Genomic DNA, 19,426 nt, shown 5'->3' on the forward strand with positions numbered 1-19,426 from the left:
TGTCCTTGTCCCCCCTCCTTCCACGGTTCCTTTCATGCACAAAGTGGCGTGCATGCTGTTGTGACATTCTGTGATATAAAGTATATAAATATCATAGCTATGTCATCAGGAAGTTACATTTTTATCACAAAGCATCCTGGGTACTTTGTCTTGGCCACACCTAGTCAACATAAGAAAATTGTGTATTTAGTGTAGATGAGATCAAATGGATGGATGACATATTATTAATATTATTATTATTATTATTATTATTATTATTATTAATAATAATAATAATAATAATAATAATAATAATAATAATAATAATAATAATAACAACAACAACAACAACAACAACAACAACAACAACAACAATAATAATAATAATAATTGATATTCTGATTATTATTATTATTATTAGTAGTAGTAGTAGTAGTAGTAGTAGTAGTAGTAGTAGTAGTAGTATTATATCACCGCAAAGTGATGACTAGTGTGAAAGAATGATAAATATTTGATGTACAGGGTTTTTTTTTTAACAATTTTGCTGATAGATCAAGCAAAATGACATGACCTACAGTATACATCCGTACCATATAGATGAAATTAATATCGTTGATCCGGCCCATTCCCATTCCCCACCCTCCTCGCGCTTGATAACGTATTCCCAGTGTGGTCGCCCTGAGTCCCAGAGGACCCTTGCAAGACAAAAGACCCAATGAGGCCCTTGACATATCGTCCCGGAGGACACAAACACTTTGGCAGCCTCACATCCTCCCTATATTTCTCTGTGTTCCACACATTTCTTCAAGGTCTCTCTTGCTTTTTCTTTCACATCATCACGCGATGCACCCTCTCTCTCTCTCTCTCTCTCTCTCTCTCACTCACTCACTCACACACGAGTACAATGAATGAAGATGAACTTAGATACAGACAAAAATGTGGAAACATTGCTCTTTACATTGCATTTAGCAGACGCTTTTATCCAAAGCGACTTACAATTATTCAAACACCGACGGACGCAGCCATCAGGAGCAATTAGGGGTTAAGTGTCTTGCTCAAGGACACTACAGCATGCTAGCAGGAGGAGCCTGGGATTGAACCAGCAACCTTTAGATCACTAGACCACCAGCTCTACTTCTACCGCCTGAGCTACCATCCCCATAAACTTTAAAATATTTAACTTTAAAATATAAATAGGTAAAGATAATGGAAACCATGCTTACATGTGCACAAGGAGAAATACATACTTTACATTAAAACAGAAAAATGTAAACATCACTTTCTCTCACACACTCGCACGCACGCACGCACGAACACGCACACACACACACACACGATCTAGCCCAGTGTTTCCCAGCCTATCCCCCCCCCCCCCCCCCCCTGCTACGGCACCTTTTTTACGATGTAATAATCCCACACTACCATCCTGTCAAAAACGTGAAAACGTCACCAAACGTCACAAGCACGAAGAACTGAGTTTATTAATAAGACCTTCAAATAATTCTCCCTTTCCGTGTGAAACACAGAGCTGGTATCCTGGCCTAAACGGATGAATAAGTACAGCCTTGCAGTAATCACCGTCCAAAAACAAGAGCTCGTTTCCATTATTATTATTATTATTTATTTTTTATTACTATTATTATTTATTTTTATTTTGTTGTGGAATTCGAAATAAATAAAATCACGGCATGTAACGTGAGCGCCTTTTAAGAACTTTGCCCAGACCCGACTAATACGGCAGCGCTCCCAGGCGGTTTGATCGCACAATTACACCCAGTTCCAGCAACTTATACTGGAGACGGCGGCCAGCGTACGCTGAAAAAAACAAATCGTTATTTGGAGTCATTGGATCAACGTAAAAATAAAAAATAAAAAAGCTAAAATGTATATTTGAAACTTAGGAGAACCGCGATTGTTAATTTTGAACAACTATTTCATTTTCTATAAGTAGTTCATTGTTTTAAACTGACTGAGTTGATTTCTTTTTCAGCGTACGGAAGGGGGCCGCCTACTTCCGTATACGTCATCACGTCGCGGGTTCACAGGTGACGCAGAGGTCGTGTTGTGTTTCTGGCAGCGATGTGATGGCTTTTCTGAGTCTGTACACGAGGAGGCAACTACCGCAGGTCGTATCCCGGTTCGCAGGGCTGACGAGGATCGCCCAGACGCCGCCACGACACCTCCTTACCGGGGGTTCCCCGGCGAGGAGGCTCCATGGCCACGGGCCGGTGCGGAGCCACGCCGGGGAGAAGGGACCGTGGGGCAAGAGCCGGGCTCCGGAACAACTGCACCAGCACCCGCTGACGGAGCTCGATAGGGCGGATGCCATGGTGCGTTTGAATGCGGAAATTATAAAACAAAACAAAACAAAACAAACAATACAAATCGAAACACCCGTGTCTCTCGACCTCGAAATAATATAGCCACTTGATTTCTCAGGAGTATCCCTTTTTCGTTTGCCCTGACACGGGACTCTGATGACGTCAACTAACAGCATATTATGTTGTCGGATGACGTCACCAGAGTCCTAGTCAACGATTATCGTTTTACGGTTTTCGCTGAATTTCTTTTCCCTCAGTTACAATGTTCTCGTACACTCTCCTTGCAGATGCTGAGAAAGTCCCACGAAACTGGTGAGTCGCCTTGAACTCAAGTTTGAGTTCAACACAAACCTTCATTAGCAGGCTGTTAGTGATGCAGGGTTGGAGGCTGCTGGAGCAGGCTGTTAGTGATGCAGGGTTGGAGGCTGCTGGAGCAGGCTGTTAGTGATGGAGGGTTGGAGGCTGCTGGAGCAGGCTGTTAGTGATGGAGGGTTGGAGGCTGCTGGAGCAGGCTGTTAGTGATGGAGGGTTGGAGGCTGCTGAGCAGGCTGTTAGTGATGGAGGGTTGGAGGCTGCTGGAGCAGGCTGTTAGTAATGGGGGGATGGAGGCTGCTGGAGCAGGCTGTTAGCAATTGAAGATTGGAGGCTGCTGGAGCAGGCTGTAAGTAATGGAAGGTTGGAGGCTGCTTAGCAGGCTGTTAGTTATGGAGGGTTTGAGGCTGCTGGAGCAGGCTGTTAGTTATGGAGGGTTTGAGGCTGCTGGAGCAGGCTGTTAGAAATGGAGGGTTGGAGGCTGCTGGAGAAGGCTGTTAGAAATGGAGGGTTGGAGGCTGCTGGAGCAGGCTGTTAGTAATGGAGGGTTGGAGGCTGCTTGAGCAGGCTGTTAGAAATGAAGGGTTGGAGGCTGCTGGAGTAGGTGTTAGTAATGGAGGGTTGGAGGCTGCTGGAGCAGGCTGTTAGTGATGGAGGGTTGGAGGCTGCTGGAGTAGGCTGTTAGTAATGGAAGGTTGGAGGCTGCTGGAGCGGGCTGTTAGAAATGAAGGGTTGGAGGCTGCTGGAGCAGGCTGTTAGTGATGGAGGGTTGGAGGCTGCTGGAGTAGGCTGTTAGTAATGGAGGGTTGGAGGCTGCTGGAGCTGGCTGTTAGAAATGAAGGGTTGGAGGCTGCTGGAGCAGGCTGTTAGCAATTGAAGATTGGAGGCTGCTGGAGCAGGCTGTAAGTAATGGAAGGTTGGAGGCTGCTTAGCAGGCTGTTAGTTATGGAGGGTTTGAGGCTGCTGGAGCAGGCTGTTAGAAATGGAGGGTTGGAGGCTGCTGGAGAAGGCCGTTAGAAATGGAGGGTTGGAGGCTGCTGGAGCAGGCTGTTAGTAATGGAGGGTTGGAGGCTGCTTGAGCAGGCTGTTAGAAATGGAGGGTTGGAGGCTGCTGGAGTAGGTGTTAGTAATGGAGGGTTGGAGGCTGCTGGAGCAGGCTGTTAGTGATGGAGGGTTGGAGGCTGCTGGAGTAGGCTGTTAGTAATGGAAGGTTGGAGGCTGCTGGAGCGGGCTGTTAGAAATGAAGGGTTGGAGGCTGCTGGAGCAGGCTGTTAGTGATGGAGGGTTGGAGGCTGCTGGAGCGTGCTGTTAGAAATGAAGGGTTGGAGGCTGCTGGAGCAGGCTGTTAGTGATGGAGGGTTGGAGGCTGCTGGAGTAGGCTGTTAGTAATGGAGGGTTGGAGGCTGCTGGAGCGGGCTGTTAGAAATGAAGGGTTGGAGGCTGCTGGAGTAGGATGTTAGTAATGGAGTGTTGGAGGCTGCTGGAGTAGGTTGTTAGGAATGGAGGCTTGGGGGCTGCTGGAGCAGGCTGTTAGTAATGGGGGGTCAGAGGCTGCTGGAGCAGGCTGTTAGTGATGGAGGGTTGGAGGCTGCTGGAGTAGGCTGTTAGTAATGGAGGGTTGGAGGCTGCTGGAGCGGGCTGTTAGAAATGAAGGGTTGGAGGCTGCTGGAGTAGGATGTTAGTAATGGAGTGTTGGAGGCTGCTGGAGTAGGTTGTTAGGAATGGAGGCTTGGGGGCTGCTGGAGCAGGCTGTTAGTAATTGAAGGTTAGAGGCTTCTGGAGTAGGATGTAAGTAATGGAAGGTTGGAAACTGCTTAGCAGGCTGTTAGTTATGGAGGGTTTGAGGCTACTGGAGGAGGCTGTTAGTAATGGAGGGTTGGAGGCTGCTGGAGCAGGCTGTTAGAAATGGAGGGTTGGAGGCTGCTGGAGCTCACAGGCTCACGGTGACTTCCAGCTTCTCCTCCCTCCCTCCCCTGATTGACCGGGGCCCATTTCTTAGTCCAGCATCAATAATGTAACACACCCGAATGTAGCCTCATTTGCAAATGTGGTCTCATTTGCTGCTAGGAGGCCGATACAGGGTTTTACCATCCATTTAAGAATGGAATTACATTACATTACATTTACATTTTCTTCACTGCTAAATGAAACTGAAAGCAATTAGAATGATATAGAATCATTCAAACGGGTACCGCCCTGAACAATGGCGTTTTGACTGTTTTTTGACCCGGGCCTTATTAAGATGGAGCTGCACAACTTCCTGTTTCTAGTCTCTTACGTCAGCAGACGTAGCCAGAGGAGCCGATTTGCGGATGTGCCAAAAGACTCACTCAAAACATAAAAAAAAAGGGATGAGTATTACATTTCAAGGCTGCCTGACAATATCTTTAGCTTCCCGTTTTTTAACAGAAAATGTAATGGTTTTTTTTAATGTCCCCGCGTGGGACTGCATTTAAGCACAATGCGACCCTGCAGCAGAGTGGTCAGTTTCTAAAATAGTAATATATAATTATAATAATAAAAAATGATGGGAACCTACATTTTAGTAAGGCCTGGGTAGAAAAGAGACGAGACCGTTCCTTTATATTTAGGGTTTATTCCAGTTGAGTACTATTCATAGTGACGTCTTACAGCTCCAGCATAATAAAACTAATTGGATTCCAGGCTATAGTTTCGAACAGGGATGGGATCTGTATCCTATCCTATCTTTGTGGATAACCACTGGGAAAATGGGAATATAGTTCAGGGTAACAGGAATATTTAAGGGTAACAAGAATATTCAGGAAGGAAGAGAAGGGGAATTAATATCCAATTAATAATCTGTACAAAGGGCTAGAATAAAGCGGTAGCGTTAACAAATAATTACCTTCAATACACAACTACAGCTGTACTTTTATTCTAACAATGCACACTGTAATGTTTATTTATAGTCTGCTAAATAATGTCGTTGAATAAAGCCCCCCGCCTATGCATTAGCCACAGAGCCGCAGCTCATTTGTGACCTTGACTCTGTATTTTAGGATTCCTGTCGTGGTTCAGGAACGGCCTCCTGGCGACGGGGATCGGAGTGATCGCCTTCGTCCAAAGCGACGTGGGAAGAGAAGCAGGATATGGTACGGTGGTGGTGGTGTTGTTGTTGTTGTTCTTGTTCTTGTTCTTGTTCTTGTTCTTCTTGTTCTTCTTCTTCGTCCTCTTCTTCTTGTCATTTCAGCTTCAAATGATACACTAGAAAAAAGTATGTTCTATAATAATATGATTGATGGCCATGATTTAATAATTTTCTGGGATTGGTAATATTATTTGAACAACCACTCTTGATATGGATGGCACTGCAACCATAGAATGCTTGCAATATTAAAATATATCACTTCCCCATGGAAGGGATATTAATAATAATAATAGTAGTAGTAGTAATAATAATAATAATAATAGAAGTAGTAGTAGTAGTAGTAGTAGTAGTAATAATAATAATAATAATAATAATAATAGAAGTAGTAATAATAATAATAATAATAATAATAACTAAAAATAAAATAAATAATAAATTAACATGTTGAAGGTGGATAATACAATTGAAGCTACTCAATATTTTATTCCAAATGTACCCCCTTTGTCTCTAAGTTATTGTTGGATGTGATTAGCAACTTTCCATTCAATATATCTAAATGAATTGAGCGTCAAATAAAAACCGCTAGGATGCAGCTTCACCCGACCACTAACACATCGCCCCTCATCCCCATGTTTCCTTCCGCAGCGTTCTTCCTTCTCGGCGGGCTGTGTGTCTCTTTCGGCGGCGCCTCCTACATGGTCAGCCTGTTCTCCCTGCGGCGGATGCTGCTGCTGTCCCTGCCGGCTGTGCTGCTGCACGGGGCCGTGGTGGGCACGGTCGCCCTCTTCTGGCTGTGCGCGGTATCCCTCTACATCGGCCGGCTGGAGGTGGAGATCATCCACGAGGGCGAGGAGGACGACGACGACGACGACGACGGCGGCGGCGGCGACGACGAGTGCCGGGAGTGCCGCGACAGACGAGAGAACAGAGGTTACCACGGCTCGCATGACCACAGGCGCCATGCCAAGGAGGACAGTCACAACAAAGGTCAGGACAAGTAGTGTCCTCCCACTGACAGGAAAGCCGAAAAAGGAAAAAAAAGAAAATCTTTTGGGCAGGAGCATGTTGCTTGGAATCAGAGTTTCTTCTGATTTGTATGTACGTGAGAACATGATTGTTTTTTGTTTTTTTACATTCATGCTCACGGTAGGGAGTGTGCGTGCGTGCGTGCATGTGTGTGCATGTGCTCTTTGTCAAATGGCAATGAGGGGAAAAAAATGGTCATTACTCATCTGTAGTTCATATGTTGTTATTGGATGTTTATTTTCTCATTTTTGTATAAATGGTTTCAGAGCCTGCTTTACTTAAGCGTTATCAATCAGAACTGCGGTAAAAAAATGTTTTATATTCTCCTTTCTCTATTACGCGCACACGCACACACGCATACCCACATACACACACACACACACACACACACACACACACACCACCTCTCAAAACCTAAACTCAGTATAATATCTTTCTAAACAGGTTTACATTCATCCTGTACTGGTGACTTGGCATTATTCAAACTCTGGTATATGCTTTAAAAAAAAATTCAACACAAATAATAAGAGAAGATAAGATAAGGGGGAGAATTTGGAAGTACAATTGATTAACAATATAATACTTGAAGTGATCAGAAAGTTATGTCGTTAATTATACTGTTCTTATGATCTATGAGTGAATGGACAGAGCTGTGTGCATATTTCATGTATGTGTTATCTTTGGCTTTTGGGGGAGGGCCAGAATAAAAAATTAAAAAAAATAAAAAAAAATGTCAAGAGTACAAGTTGTACTTCAACTGTGTTGAAGTGCTGGGTTTTGTACTGTTTATTCCTATTTTACTCTTGTTTTGGTTTTCGCACTCTGAAAATTACCATTTTGTGTAAAAAAAAAAGGACAATATATCACGGCACTACTTGAGGATGATGATTTGCTGTATTTGTGTATTCTTCCTCCCTGCGCTATAATGTACGTAATAAAACAACAAATATACACTCGGGACTAGACGGACTAGTCCAATTTGTTGCGTTTAATTTATATAAATAACTAATAAAAAACATTTTGTCATCAAGGTTGGGCGATGCAATATATTGAAGTTCTTAGTTCTTGCTTTTTTTGTTTTTGCTTTTCTTGATAAACGCCTGTGAATATTAAGCCGCACTGGCAAGAAAACAGTACCTGAGGAGTGTGTGTGTGTGTGTGTGTGTGTGCGGGAGAGGGCGAGGATGTCTGTGATAACTATCAGTGACTGGGTTAGGGCGAAGGTCTCTGTTATCTTTTAGCCATCGACACAAAGAGTTGCTGTTGAGACTCACCTCAGAGTCACCCTTTCTCCTCTCATCCCCCCGCCCCCCCACCCACCACCACCCCATCCCTCTCTTGTTCTCCTTCTCCTCCAAACTCCCTTCCACCCGTCCCTCCTCGTTTATTCCCCGGGTGTCTCAGTGCAGTTGTGTTTCACATGCAGCTTGTGTCTGCGTGGGTTCTGCAGTATGACCAGTACCCCTCCCTGCCCTCCTCTCCCGCCCCTCCCCCCCTCCCTTGCGCCGCTCTCTCCTTTACATCTCCTGCTACCCCTCTCACCCTCTAGTCCTCTCTTGACTCCTCCTCACGTTTGCTTCCCCTCCCTCCCTCCCCCATACTCCACCACCCTCACCCCCGCCCCCCTTCCGCCGATCTCCTCCGCGGCTGCATCTGACTGCACAGGTCTGCTTGGCATGCAGGAGGCTCCTGAGGCCTGGCTCTTCTAAAGGGCAGAGCGCCCAGAGGCAGCAGACGCGCCCTCACTGACAAACAGAGTCCACCCCCAGACCCCTCCAAGGGGCAGAACCACAGCGGCCCCTGCTTTGGACCCAGCACCAGCCCCCTTGGCTTCGGGTCCGGGGCCGGGGTCCTGAGCACCTTCAGTCTCAGGGACGCCCTCGCTCCTCAAAAGTCAAAACTGCAAACTTTTTTTTTTTTTTTTTTTTTCTCTCTCTTCAAAGGGGGGGGAGGGAATGTTAATCTGGTTTTGCGTTCAGGTGTTAAATGCCATGTGTATGGATCAGAAGATCAGCCTTGAGAAACAGCGTGGCAGAGGGAAAGGTGCCGAGCGGAGGAGAACCATAGAGGCACGGGGAATGGAAGATGAAAAGACCGGCGGAGGGGTGGTGGCGGAAGAACGGATGGAGCATTGCGGACGGAGGTGTATTGCGAGGGAGCCATTTGGGAGTCTCCCTTCAGCCCTCTCTCCATTATTCCTACCCATATTTCCACGCTTTCCAACGCATTTACATGTGCTAAGGTATTTCCCAGGGGAGCGCGACTCCAATTCAGGGGGCAAGATAAGCCGTCAAAGTCACTGACAGAGAGGGCGTGCGGGTGACTCAATGACAGGCAGAGCGGCAGACAGTGGGGACAGATGCCTTGATACACAATCAGGTATGCTCGCGCATGCACGCACGCACGCGAGCGCACGCACACAGACACACACACACACACACACACACACACACACACACGTCTCCGCTGCACGAGCCACACCTTTTCTCTCACTCTGAAACAGCCATCAGCAGCAGTTCACAGAAAAGATGAGCTAAATGAGGAACTGCAGGTTATTCTGTCTGCCCGAGTCACGGTGTGTGCACACACACGCACACACACGCTCACACACACACACACACACACACACACACACACACACACACACACACACACTGCATACGGTCTTGCACGTACGCTGGTATTTTCTCCCCAACAACTGCTCTTGTTTAGTATGCGCTTCCTTTGGTCTTGAGGAGGAATGATCCTCACTCTAATGAACTAGGGCCTGCCACTTGAATGTAAAACAGGATTTAACCCGTCTTCAATGTCAGAGCCCCTCCCTGGGGCTCCTTCAGACAACACACACTCACAAATTCATGGAGACGCACAAATGTATACACACAAGCAAAGTGCCGATGTATAAACACGCACACGCACACACACACGACCACGACCTCAGACAGTCTGAGACGCCTGCGCGCATACACTCACTCACACACACGTACCTATACACACACACACACACACACGACACAATATGCTTTTGTCTTAATTTTTTCAAAACCATTTACTGCGAGTCTTTGTTCACGTTCTCTAATGGCCTTCGTCCCCGCTGCAGCATTCCAAGACAGGGTCATTGTTGCCGCCTCTACAAAGTGTGCCTTTCATTTTAAACCCGCATAGGCCTACATTTTTGGGAAGTCCCTCCCTCGCCCAGGCAGAGCTCTGCTACGTTCAGTGAGAAAAACGCAGGCGAAGGATGAATGCGCTCATGGGCATGTCTCCGTGAGAGCATTTGCAGATAAAACAAATCGTATTTCGTATGCGTTTTAATAAAAAAAATTAAAATTCAGTTTAGCATTTGTTATTTGCTGTTTTTTTTATGATGACTTTTTGGAGACGGCTCTTATAAAAATGTAATGCGTGAGAAGCCTGTGAGGTGTATAAATGTACTCATTTGTTTGCAATAAATATAATGATCCATAATCCTAGAATAAACAAAGTGTACGATAAATATTTTTTTCTGGCAGATGTGTCTTAATTAGTCACGCGTTGACATGGAATTTCTTCATCCGTCAAAAATATGTTACGACGCAAAAAATTAATCATTCACTTTGAAATTAGTAATTCATTGTCAAGTGATTTTTTTTACAAAAGCATTTGATTTATTGCAAAAAGGAAACAAGAAAGTTACAGCTGTGCTCTTCTACTGGAATATTTTATTGTTATTATCATCTGTATGAGTTCTTTTTACATTGGTTTGTTTTATTTGAAGATCAGGAATTGATGAAATATTCACAAAAATGAAAGAATGTGGTTAGATTCACAGTGATGGGCAGAGGGAGCTTTTCATCTAAACGCACACATGTGCCTGCGCGCATGCACACGCACGCACGCACGACCACACGCACACACGCACACGCACACACACACACACACACACACACACACACACACACACACACACACACACACACACACACACACACACATTATGTGTGAATGCACACCCTAATATGTTACAACTGCAGTTTGGGTGTATAGTGCATATCAAATCCAGACAATCAGAAGTCAGATATTACAGTGAACCCTCATATCCGAGACTCAGAAACCTACATTTCATTGCATGACCTTGGATTCTCTCAATTATTAAAGTGTTTCATTCCAAAAACGTTACATGTGAAATGATTCAATTAGAATGCCTTGATTCGTAGTAATAGATATGTCTGCATCGGCTCAATTTTCCATTTTATGTCTTTAAACCTTTGAAAATTGCCTTAAATATTTTAGGTGTAAGCGTTACTTACGGCAGAAAAAGTGTGTGTAAATATGTGTCATGTATTTATTACATTTTCTATTTTATTTATCTCATCTTGGAATGAAACTTTACATTCAGACAACTACGTAGTCGTGTTTGTCATGTTCTTTTCCAATTTCAAATGTAGAAGAAATTATTTGCTCTTTAAATAAAGCACAGTTATGTATTTTAATGGAAGTTTCATCATACAGTATACTGTGAAAGTGCATTGTTGTTGTTTGCTTTTTTTTTTTTTTTGCAGATTTTCCAGATTATTCTGAGATCAATAATTGAAGCACAACGATGGAAGAGTTTAAATGTAATTCCAGTTTTAAAATCTGAACTTCCTCTCGGAAGGAATAAAATTGAGTTGAAACTCTGTTGAAACAGTTCATATTTTTTGACCACCTACAGTCTTCTTTTAATGACCACACATGGACCGACCTCCTGCCGTCGGTATATTCACCACATATCCACCTGTCGAAACTGGCCTTTTTTAAATGGCCATTTAATGTAACACACAGTGGTCAGGCTGTGGCGTCGGGGCCACTCCAGTTTTACATTCTGTTTTACAGTATCACAAAGAGAACATTAAGTGATGAAGTGCTTTGAGTTCATATCAAAACAAATTTGAACAAGTGCTCGGACAAACAGTGGCTAAAAATGACAACAATAATTATCCCTTTCCATCCTTTTCTCGCCTAAAACATTTTAAAAGAATATTATAAAAGGTACCTGGATGAGTGATGCACCCCCGCCCCCCCCGAAATAAAACAACCCATAATGTTATAGTGCCTATCTATATCTCTTTAAAATATTATTCTATCCCTCTCAACCGATGTAAACACAAAATTAAAAGGTAATTAAAAAAACAAACAAACAAAAAAAAAAAACAATATGGCTTTTGTACACAAACACAGTTTTAGCAATATACAGCGTATACTAAAATTTCTGGGCTCAGTTTAACAAATGATTTTTTTTTTTCCTACACACAAACAACAGAAATCGTGTTGTACTATTTCCCCCACAGGTAATGGAATGTCTGGAGCTATATTAGTCTTCATTTTTGTCTTCAATAGTGTGCTTTAAGTATGACTTACTGACAAATGTTTTTGTGTATTTTTTTTGTAAATTGCTGGGTTTCCCCAAAGTACAAAAAACAACTAGGCTGTCCCTAAATACCATGGATAATGCTTACATCAAGCCCAGTGTAAGAGATGATTTGTATATTACTGCAATAAAAACTTTAATTTTTTTTTTTTTTTTTTAATTTCAAACATATTCCCGCGGACAAGCGTCCACCTCCCTCCGCAGCCGGAGGGTTAATTAGGATGACAGTGAGAAGAGTGTGAGCTGAGGGTATTCATGGTTCTGTCTTTATATACAATATGGCTTCTCTTGAGTGGAAGAGACACAGATATCAACACGGTCATCGAGACAAAGACGGAGAGTTGAGTTCATTATTGGATCAGCAAGAGTCTTGAGGGACAGCCAGTCAAAAGTACCCATGTCCCATTTTTCTCCCGCAGTCACTGTCACTTGTCCACAATAGGACGCAATAATTTCTTATGGCAGGGACTTGTCACACACTCTGGATTTCTGTTATTGAACTCATTGTCCAATTAGTAATGCCCTTAGAGGCTTAATGTCCTGTCACATCTGGCTCCTCTGCCCTTTTCAACATCTCGTTCCAATTCCCCGCCGTCTGCCAATCGCCCTGACCCTCGTTCCTCCCTCCGCGGCCCTCGTCCTCGCTCCCCGAGCCTCTTAGTCCTCCTCGGAGCCCGCCGCGCCCCTCAGCCCATTCATACAGAAGGGCAGGCCGGAGGAGAAGGGGTTGTCGGAGGGGGAGAAGCCGCTGAAGGGCGGCAGACCGGCAAGCCTCTGGAGGTGGGGGAAGAAGGCCGGAGGGGGTCCCTTGTGGTGGTCTGAGCGTAACTGCAGGCCGTCCATGTGTCCCTGTGTGTGGTGGTGGGAGGGGGGAAGCTCCGGGGGGGCGTAGCGGATGGTGCTAGGGGCGTAGAGGCTCTGGGGGCCCTGCGGCCCGAGGGCCAGCGGGTGGAAGAGGACCCGCCCCGCCGCGCCACCGGCGGCCAGTCTCTGGAGGAGCTCAAAGTCCGGAGTGCCGCCTCCGCCCACGCTGCTCCGACTCACAGACACCACCCTCTCCTCCCGAGGCATGGGGGAGGACACGGACATGGCAGGGGACAGAGCCGGCGAAGGCGGGGTGAAGAGACCTTTTGGGGGGGCTTCGCTGCTGGAAGAAGAGTCAGGAACCGGGGTGGTGGGGCTGTCCCCGTTGAGGCTGCCGGAGGGCGTGTGCGTGTGGGACGGCTGCGGCTGGGTGGGGTTGGACGCCGTGTGCAAGGTGGGGGTTTGTGCGTGTGCTCCCCAGCGCCCCCCACTGGACAGCGCTTCATGTTCAGTCTTGATGCTGGGACTGCCAGACAAAGGGGATGGGGTCACCACGCTCTTCAGCTGCTGGATCACGGCCCGGCCGTTGTGCAGCCGGCCCCCCCTCTCCCCTCTGGAGGGGGTCTCGCCCCCCCCACTCCGCTTGGCCCCTCCGCCCCCTTCTTCCAGCTTCACCCTGTCACCGTCTCCGCCCTGGTCCCACTCCGTCTCCTCCTCTTCCTCCTCTTCCTCGCTCTCGCTGGCCAGGTCGGAGGAGGCCGACACGCTGTCGTCGGCCTGGCGCAGCTCCTCCAGGCGGCGCCGGGTCTCCGGAGGGGCGCCCTCAGGCTCCGCCCGCAGCGGGCGCTTCCTCCTGTCGTCTGATTGGACGGCGGCAGGATGGTAGGTGTCTCTGCCTTTAGAGTCACCCTTACTCACTGAGCTTTTCATGGGCTGGGAGCCTGCAGAGGGAAGGAGGGAGGCTCAGTTAATTCAAGGGTAAAAGTACTTTTGTTATTGTACTTAAGTAGATGGTTCAAGTATTTGTACTTAGTTAAGGAGCGTTCGGTTACGACTTCTACTCCACTACATTTCAAAGCAAAATACTATAGCTTAGAGCAGCGATTCCCAACCTATGGGCCGAGAGGGTATTGCAAGTGGGCCATCAAATCATGGGCAAAACACATCGATTTTATTGAATAAATAAACAAATAAATGTTTTTATTATTATTATTATTATTACAAAAACCTTTTTAAATATATATATTAAAAAAAAAATCATTTCATGGTATTTTTTCTTTAAAACATTCAAAAATGCATCATCACTGAGAGAAAGGAACTTATGGTAGGGCGTACTACGTCCAAGCCGGACCACGATCGACGTGCACCTGTACAATTTTGAACTTGAGGTGATAATCACAATGGGTGGTTGGGTGGCACCAGGCACACTGAAAAGGAAAGACGCCATTGGTACATCGACCACAAGCCAAGTCCCGGCGGGACATTGGACGGGCGGGACAGTCCCGCCTGACTGTCGTGCCCAAGCCGCTTGAATTTTTCGATAATAAACTCAAGGAGCATCAGGGCGAGAAGAAAGTCATCGAAACATCACGTACGGGCGCCGAGAACGCGAATCACGATCCGTCCGACAGAGCTGTTGCGATTTTCTGAAGCCTTTCCCGACGATTTTTCTCTGCGAGACTTGGCTTTTCGGTGCGTGTGGCGTCGACGATGAAATTCAGGAATAAACTGAATGTTGAGCCAGATCTTCACCTGTGACCGCCGTCCCTTCAGCCAGACATCAAGCATTTGGTGTCTGCCATGCAACATCAGCCTTCTCATGAGGTGAGTTCATATTAATGTGCTTCCTGTTATTGTTGCTTTCATCAGTGCTGGTGTGAGTTGTGAGTTTTTAACCCAGCTCTTATTTTGTTTGACCGCTACTGCACTGCACTTTATGTATGAGAATGCATATGATTGTTAAAAGTAATGTCCTCCGAGAACGCACTGTTTGGCTCTATCAAATCTATCAAACTGCTGATTTAGGGTTCCTCAGCAATGATTCATTGCTCCATATCCAAATCCTATTTGTTTTTGTAAATTGTAATCAGGCTCTGTATGATCTGCAGAAAAAAGGGAACAGTAGTACTTAATGCCGAATTGTAGACTTATACCAGGGCACTGGATATGAGTACTTTTAATACTTTAAAGGTGCAGTGGGTAGAATTTAGTGGCATCTAGCAGTGAGGTTGCAGATCGTAACCAACTGAATACCCCTCCCCATGGTGGTGCAACATGACGGCCTCTGTGGAAGAAACTCGCGAAAACGCCAAGGGCCGCTCTCCAGAGCCGGTGTTGGTTTGTCCGTTCTGGGCTACTGTAGAAGAAACATGCCAGTGCAACAAGGCGGCCTCCGTGAAGCGCACCTGCTCCCTATGGAGATAAAAATGGCTCATTCTAAGGTAGGGAAAACACAACGATTCTCATTTTTGTGGGATTATACACTATTTAAAACCTACTTGTGAATATTATATACAATTTCTGCCAATTCCATTCCATAAATTCTATACACTGCGCCTTTAAATAGATTCAAGTGGAAGGTACTTGTATACTTTTTACTATACAGTACAAGTACTTTGCACTTAGAAGTAGAAATGTCAATATGGTACTTTCACTACGACTAGGGTGATGAGGTGTGTCAGGGTATTTGTACTTCTACTCCAGCAAAAAAGGTAAAGGTTCAGTAAAGGTGTGGTCACTCCTTCCTCCACCCACAGAGCCAGCGGGTGCACGCTCGTACCTCGGGCCTGCGGGGCGTTGCTGGAGGGAGGGGAACTGACTCGAAGCCGCTCCGCTCTCATGCTCTCCGGGAGCTGCAGCAGATCCAACGGAGTGTCAGGCAACTCCGTCCGACTGAGAGAGGGCGCAAGATGGATGGAGGAAGTGGAAGACAAAGGGACAGAGAGATGGATGGAGCGGGGAGGAGGAGGGGGAGGGAGGGGCGGGACAAAATAAAACGTTTGCCACGTGGGAAGCACTTAGTACTGCCGTAGAATTTAATATTGCAGCGGTGATTCGAGTGAATACTCAGTGACGGTAACAACGTATAATCAAACCCTGAAACAAGCTGCAGCGGCCAAATTCTCCGTCTCGCCTTTGACCTCCACCTAATACACAGCCAGCACTCAAAACAACAACCCCTTCGGCACCGGGACGACTCGGATACAGGAGGAGATAGACAGCGTAAACGCACCCACACACACGCGCACACACACACACACACACACACACACAGAGACACACACACACACACACACACACACACACACACACACACACACACACACACACACACACACACACACACACACACACACACACACACACACACACACACACACACACACACACACACACACACCTCTCTGCAGCCCACCCATAGATATTTAAGCTCAGACAGAGAAGGGGCCGTTGGATAAGTTAATGAGCTCTTGTAATTACAGCGCTAATTAACTAAAACACCATTCAGCCCCAAAATTCTGACATCCATTTGTTGTAATTATATAGCTTCAGCCCAATTAGCATCGAAATGCAGCCTACTCCTCTTGTTTTTCTGTGACTCTCTCTCGCTGCGTGCACACCTTTGTTTGTGCTATTTAGCGTGTCTTTTCAGTGTGTGCGTGTGTGTGTGTGTGTGTGTGCGTGTGTGTGAGCGTGTGCGCGTGCGTGTGTATGTGTCAGGGAAACAAAGGAAAAGCATGTTTTGTGCCATGTAATGCAGTGTGCAACTGCTGTTATTGTGTCTTTGTAGCCGGAGAACAAAGGCTCAGACGCCGCTAATAAGGAGAGCTGTTGATTTAAACAGTGAAATCTAATTTGTACAGAAACCAAAAGGGGCAAATTTCGAGAGTTTCTGCTAATCTTCGTGCCGTGGCAGGGAAATTTGTATGGCTCGATATCAATAACACGCATTTTGTCATAAACGGTTTCGTGTAGACATCCTCATTTGCCATTCCAATGGAACTACGGTATTGAAAGTACAGGCCGGCATGAACAGGTGAATGTAAAACCAAACCTCCCTTTTAACTGCTCCAGCTCATAATGTTCATCACCTAATTTCTCAATTAATTCACTTTTAATCTCCTGATTTCTTGTAGTGGGACTTTGGCTTCTTGATTAAAGTTGCGTTCATTCAGGGAGTGCATGGCGTTAAGAGTGTGTGAAGTGTGAATTTTCTCAATAGATTTTTATTAAGGTCAAAACGTGAGTCAACTGGAAAAGGTGATTTAATAAATATGACCCATTGGAAATCAACATCAGCGAAGATATTACGATTAAATCATGACAACAGCTTCGAAAAAATTGTTTGAATGTATTAAATTGCCCATAATTTAAACACAGATTCCAGAGGATCGATCTGGAAAATACAGCAATTCATTTTGTAGGCGTGGGCATTTTAAGTAAGAATGCTGAATTTTTTAAACTGGAATCGAACTTTTAAACTTTTTTCCCCAATTCCATTTTATTTTCCATCCCCATTCCTTCCCATACTCATCTCCTACACCCAGAGAGGTGGAGGATCACACCAGCTAAACTCTACCTGCGGTAGTTCTGGGGAAAACTCCCCCAAAATCCTGTCAGCGACCCCACCCACCTCAGGACGTAGTTGACCCAGATGACGTTGCGTTCGTGCGGCGCTTTGTGGTTGATGGAGACGGTGGCGCAGGACTGGATCCACAGGTAGCCCCCTCTCCTCTGGAGCCAGCGGTAGTACCCGGTCACCACCTGGCCCTTCCTCAGCACTGGGGTAGCGAGAAGGGGGGGGGGGGGGGGAGACGGTGGGGGCGAATATTATGGGATAACCGTGGAAAAAATACAGGAGACAGGAGATGCAGGACAGGAAAGCGGAGAGAGAGTTTGCAGACTTCTTTGCAGACATGTTGCATTTCATGATGATGACAGCAGAGGGCACCTGTCACAAGTGCAAGCCCCCCATCAACACATCGACCACTTTTATTCAGGAATCATTGCAGAAGATTGAAGAGCGGGTGGGGGAGGGAGGGGAAAGACGGGTAGTTAATAAAGGATATTAATACGATTTTATGTGCCTTGGAATGACAAGGAGCTTACGATCTTCATGGCTCTGTCTGAGGTTGTCCAGGTCCTCCACATGGATGAAGTGGTAGCAGGTGTGCCCCACCACCTCTGCCGGGGTCAGATCCATGTACTCTGAGATCCTGCACGCACACGCACACGCACACGCACGCACACACGCACACGGAAAACGAAAAAAAAACAGCCCAAAACAGTCAACGCTGTGAACAGATGGCAGGTGTCTCAACCCCCTAATTGTTTAGCGCGTGGTCAAGAATATATCAGCAAAAATGTCCCTGCACTGCATATGCAATTTCTTTTTTTTTTTTTTTTTGATTGAGCACAATGCATGATGATGCATATGGGTGGAGCCTGCAGTCCAGCTGATAAAAATACAGCTTTACACACACACACACACACACACACACACACACACACACACACACACACACACACACACACACACACACACACACACACACACACACACACACACACACACACACACACACGCACATACATGCACACACACTCACCTATTCTCGCAGTACGTGACCTGCAGGTCCATGTTGACCCGGAAGACAAACATGTTGCTCTCCATGCGGACCTCGTTCAGGGTGGAGGGGGGGAGCGTGTGCGCCAGCGCCACCAGCCCCAGCGGCCGACGCACGGAGCGGGTGGAGCCGGGGACGAGAGCCGGACGGCAGCGTATTCTCCCAGTCACGTGGATAACCTGAGACTCCAAAAGATAGTGTCGTAAATACTGTCGTATGTCTGGCCTTGAATTTTATGCCGCCATCATTAACCCTGCATGACTTTTGATTTACAGATGAGGGCGTGAGCAATTCGAGAAATTCACACGGGACACCTTTGCCGAAACCTCTTGCCTGCTTAAAGTGTGTACACTTTAATTATTCATTTAGGTGTTCAAAAGAATATATTTGACTGTTTTAATACATATTCCACATGAGACAGGGCATTGCCATGTCACTGGTGAAGCAAGACAAGGTGTCAAGGATCTAATGCCAGGGTGTCAAGGGTCTGGTGCAGTCACAATTTTGAATAAAATAAATAAAAACAATAAAACAAGGCTGGAAAAACATTAGGGCTTTCTTATAGTTTGTGTCGCGCCACGAAACCGGAAGTGGTTTGTAACCTGCCTGTTCATGGTCAAATCTGCACCAAACTGCACATGTTAAATAACAGCCCCGGCCTGGAAACATCCACGTGCCAATATTGACTTATTGTCACAGCGCTCCCTGCCAGCAGCAGGCTTTCTGTGTGTACCTTGTAGCCAGAGGACTTGACGTGTAGACCTCTCTTGGTGAGAGTCGACTTCATGCGGATGAAAAAGCCTCGGTCGGGAGACTCGTCACCAGGGGAGTGGGGACTGGACGGAGCTGCTGTGGGGGA

The 19,426-nt window shown here is 46.2% G+C and overlaps 2 protein-coding genes across 2 annotated transcripts in view; one reads left to right on the forward strand and one right to left on the reverse strand.

Moving 5' to 3' along the window:
• Positions 1–2,023: 2,023 nt before the first annotated feature.
• Positions 2,024–7,699, forward strand: tmem160 (transmembrane protein 160). Its single transcript, XM_080007426.1, has 4 exons — positions 2,024–2,309; positions 2,588–2,612; positions 5,633–5,725; positions 6,367–7,699. The coding sequence occupies exons 1-4, from the start codon at positions 2,064–2,066 to the stop codon at positions 6,720–6,722; spliced, it is 720 nt and encodes a 239-aa protein (XP_079863552.1). The 5' UTR covers positions 2,024–2,063; the 3' UTR covers positions 6,723–7,699.
• Positions 7,700–12,793: 5,094 nt separating this feature from the next.
• npas1 (neuronal PAS domain protein 1) overlaps positions 12,794–19,426 on the reverse strand; it is a gene marked incomplete at both ends in the record, with an annotated part of 28,916 nt that continues 22,283 nt past the window's right edge. Inside the window, 6 exons of the mRNA XM_080006433.1 lie at positions 12,794–13,881; positions 15,720–15,832; positions 17,574–17,721; positions 18,050–18,156; positions 18,550–18,746; positions 19,301–19,416. Coding sequence (XP_079862559.1) covers positions 12,794–13,881; positions 15,720–15,832; positions 17,574–17,721; positions 18,050–18,156; positions 18,550–18,746; positions 19,301–19,416 — 1,769 coding nt within the window. The remainder of the gene's footprint in view (positions 13,882–15,719; positions 15,833–17,573; positions 17,722–18,049; positions 18,157–18,549; positions 18,747–19,300; positions 19,417–19,426) is intronic.

The sequence above is a fragment of the Zeus faber genome (assembly GCF_960531495.2).
Source record: "Zeus faber genome assembly, chromosome: 9".
NCBI classification, from domain to species: domain Eukaryota; kingdom Metazoa; phylum Chordata; class Actinopteri; order Zeiformes; family Zeidae; genus Zeus; species Zeus faber.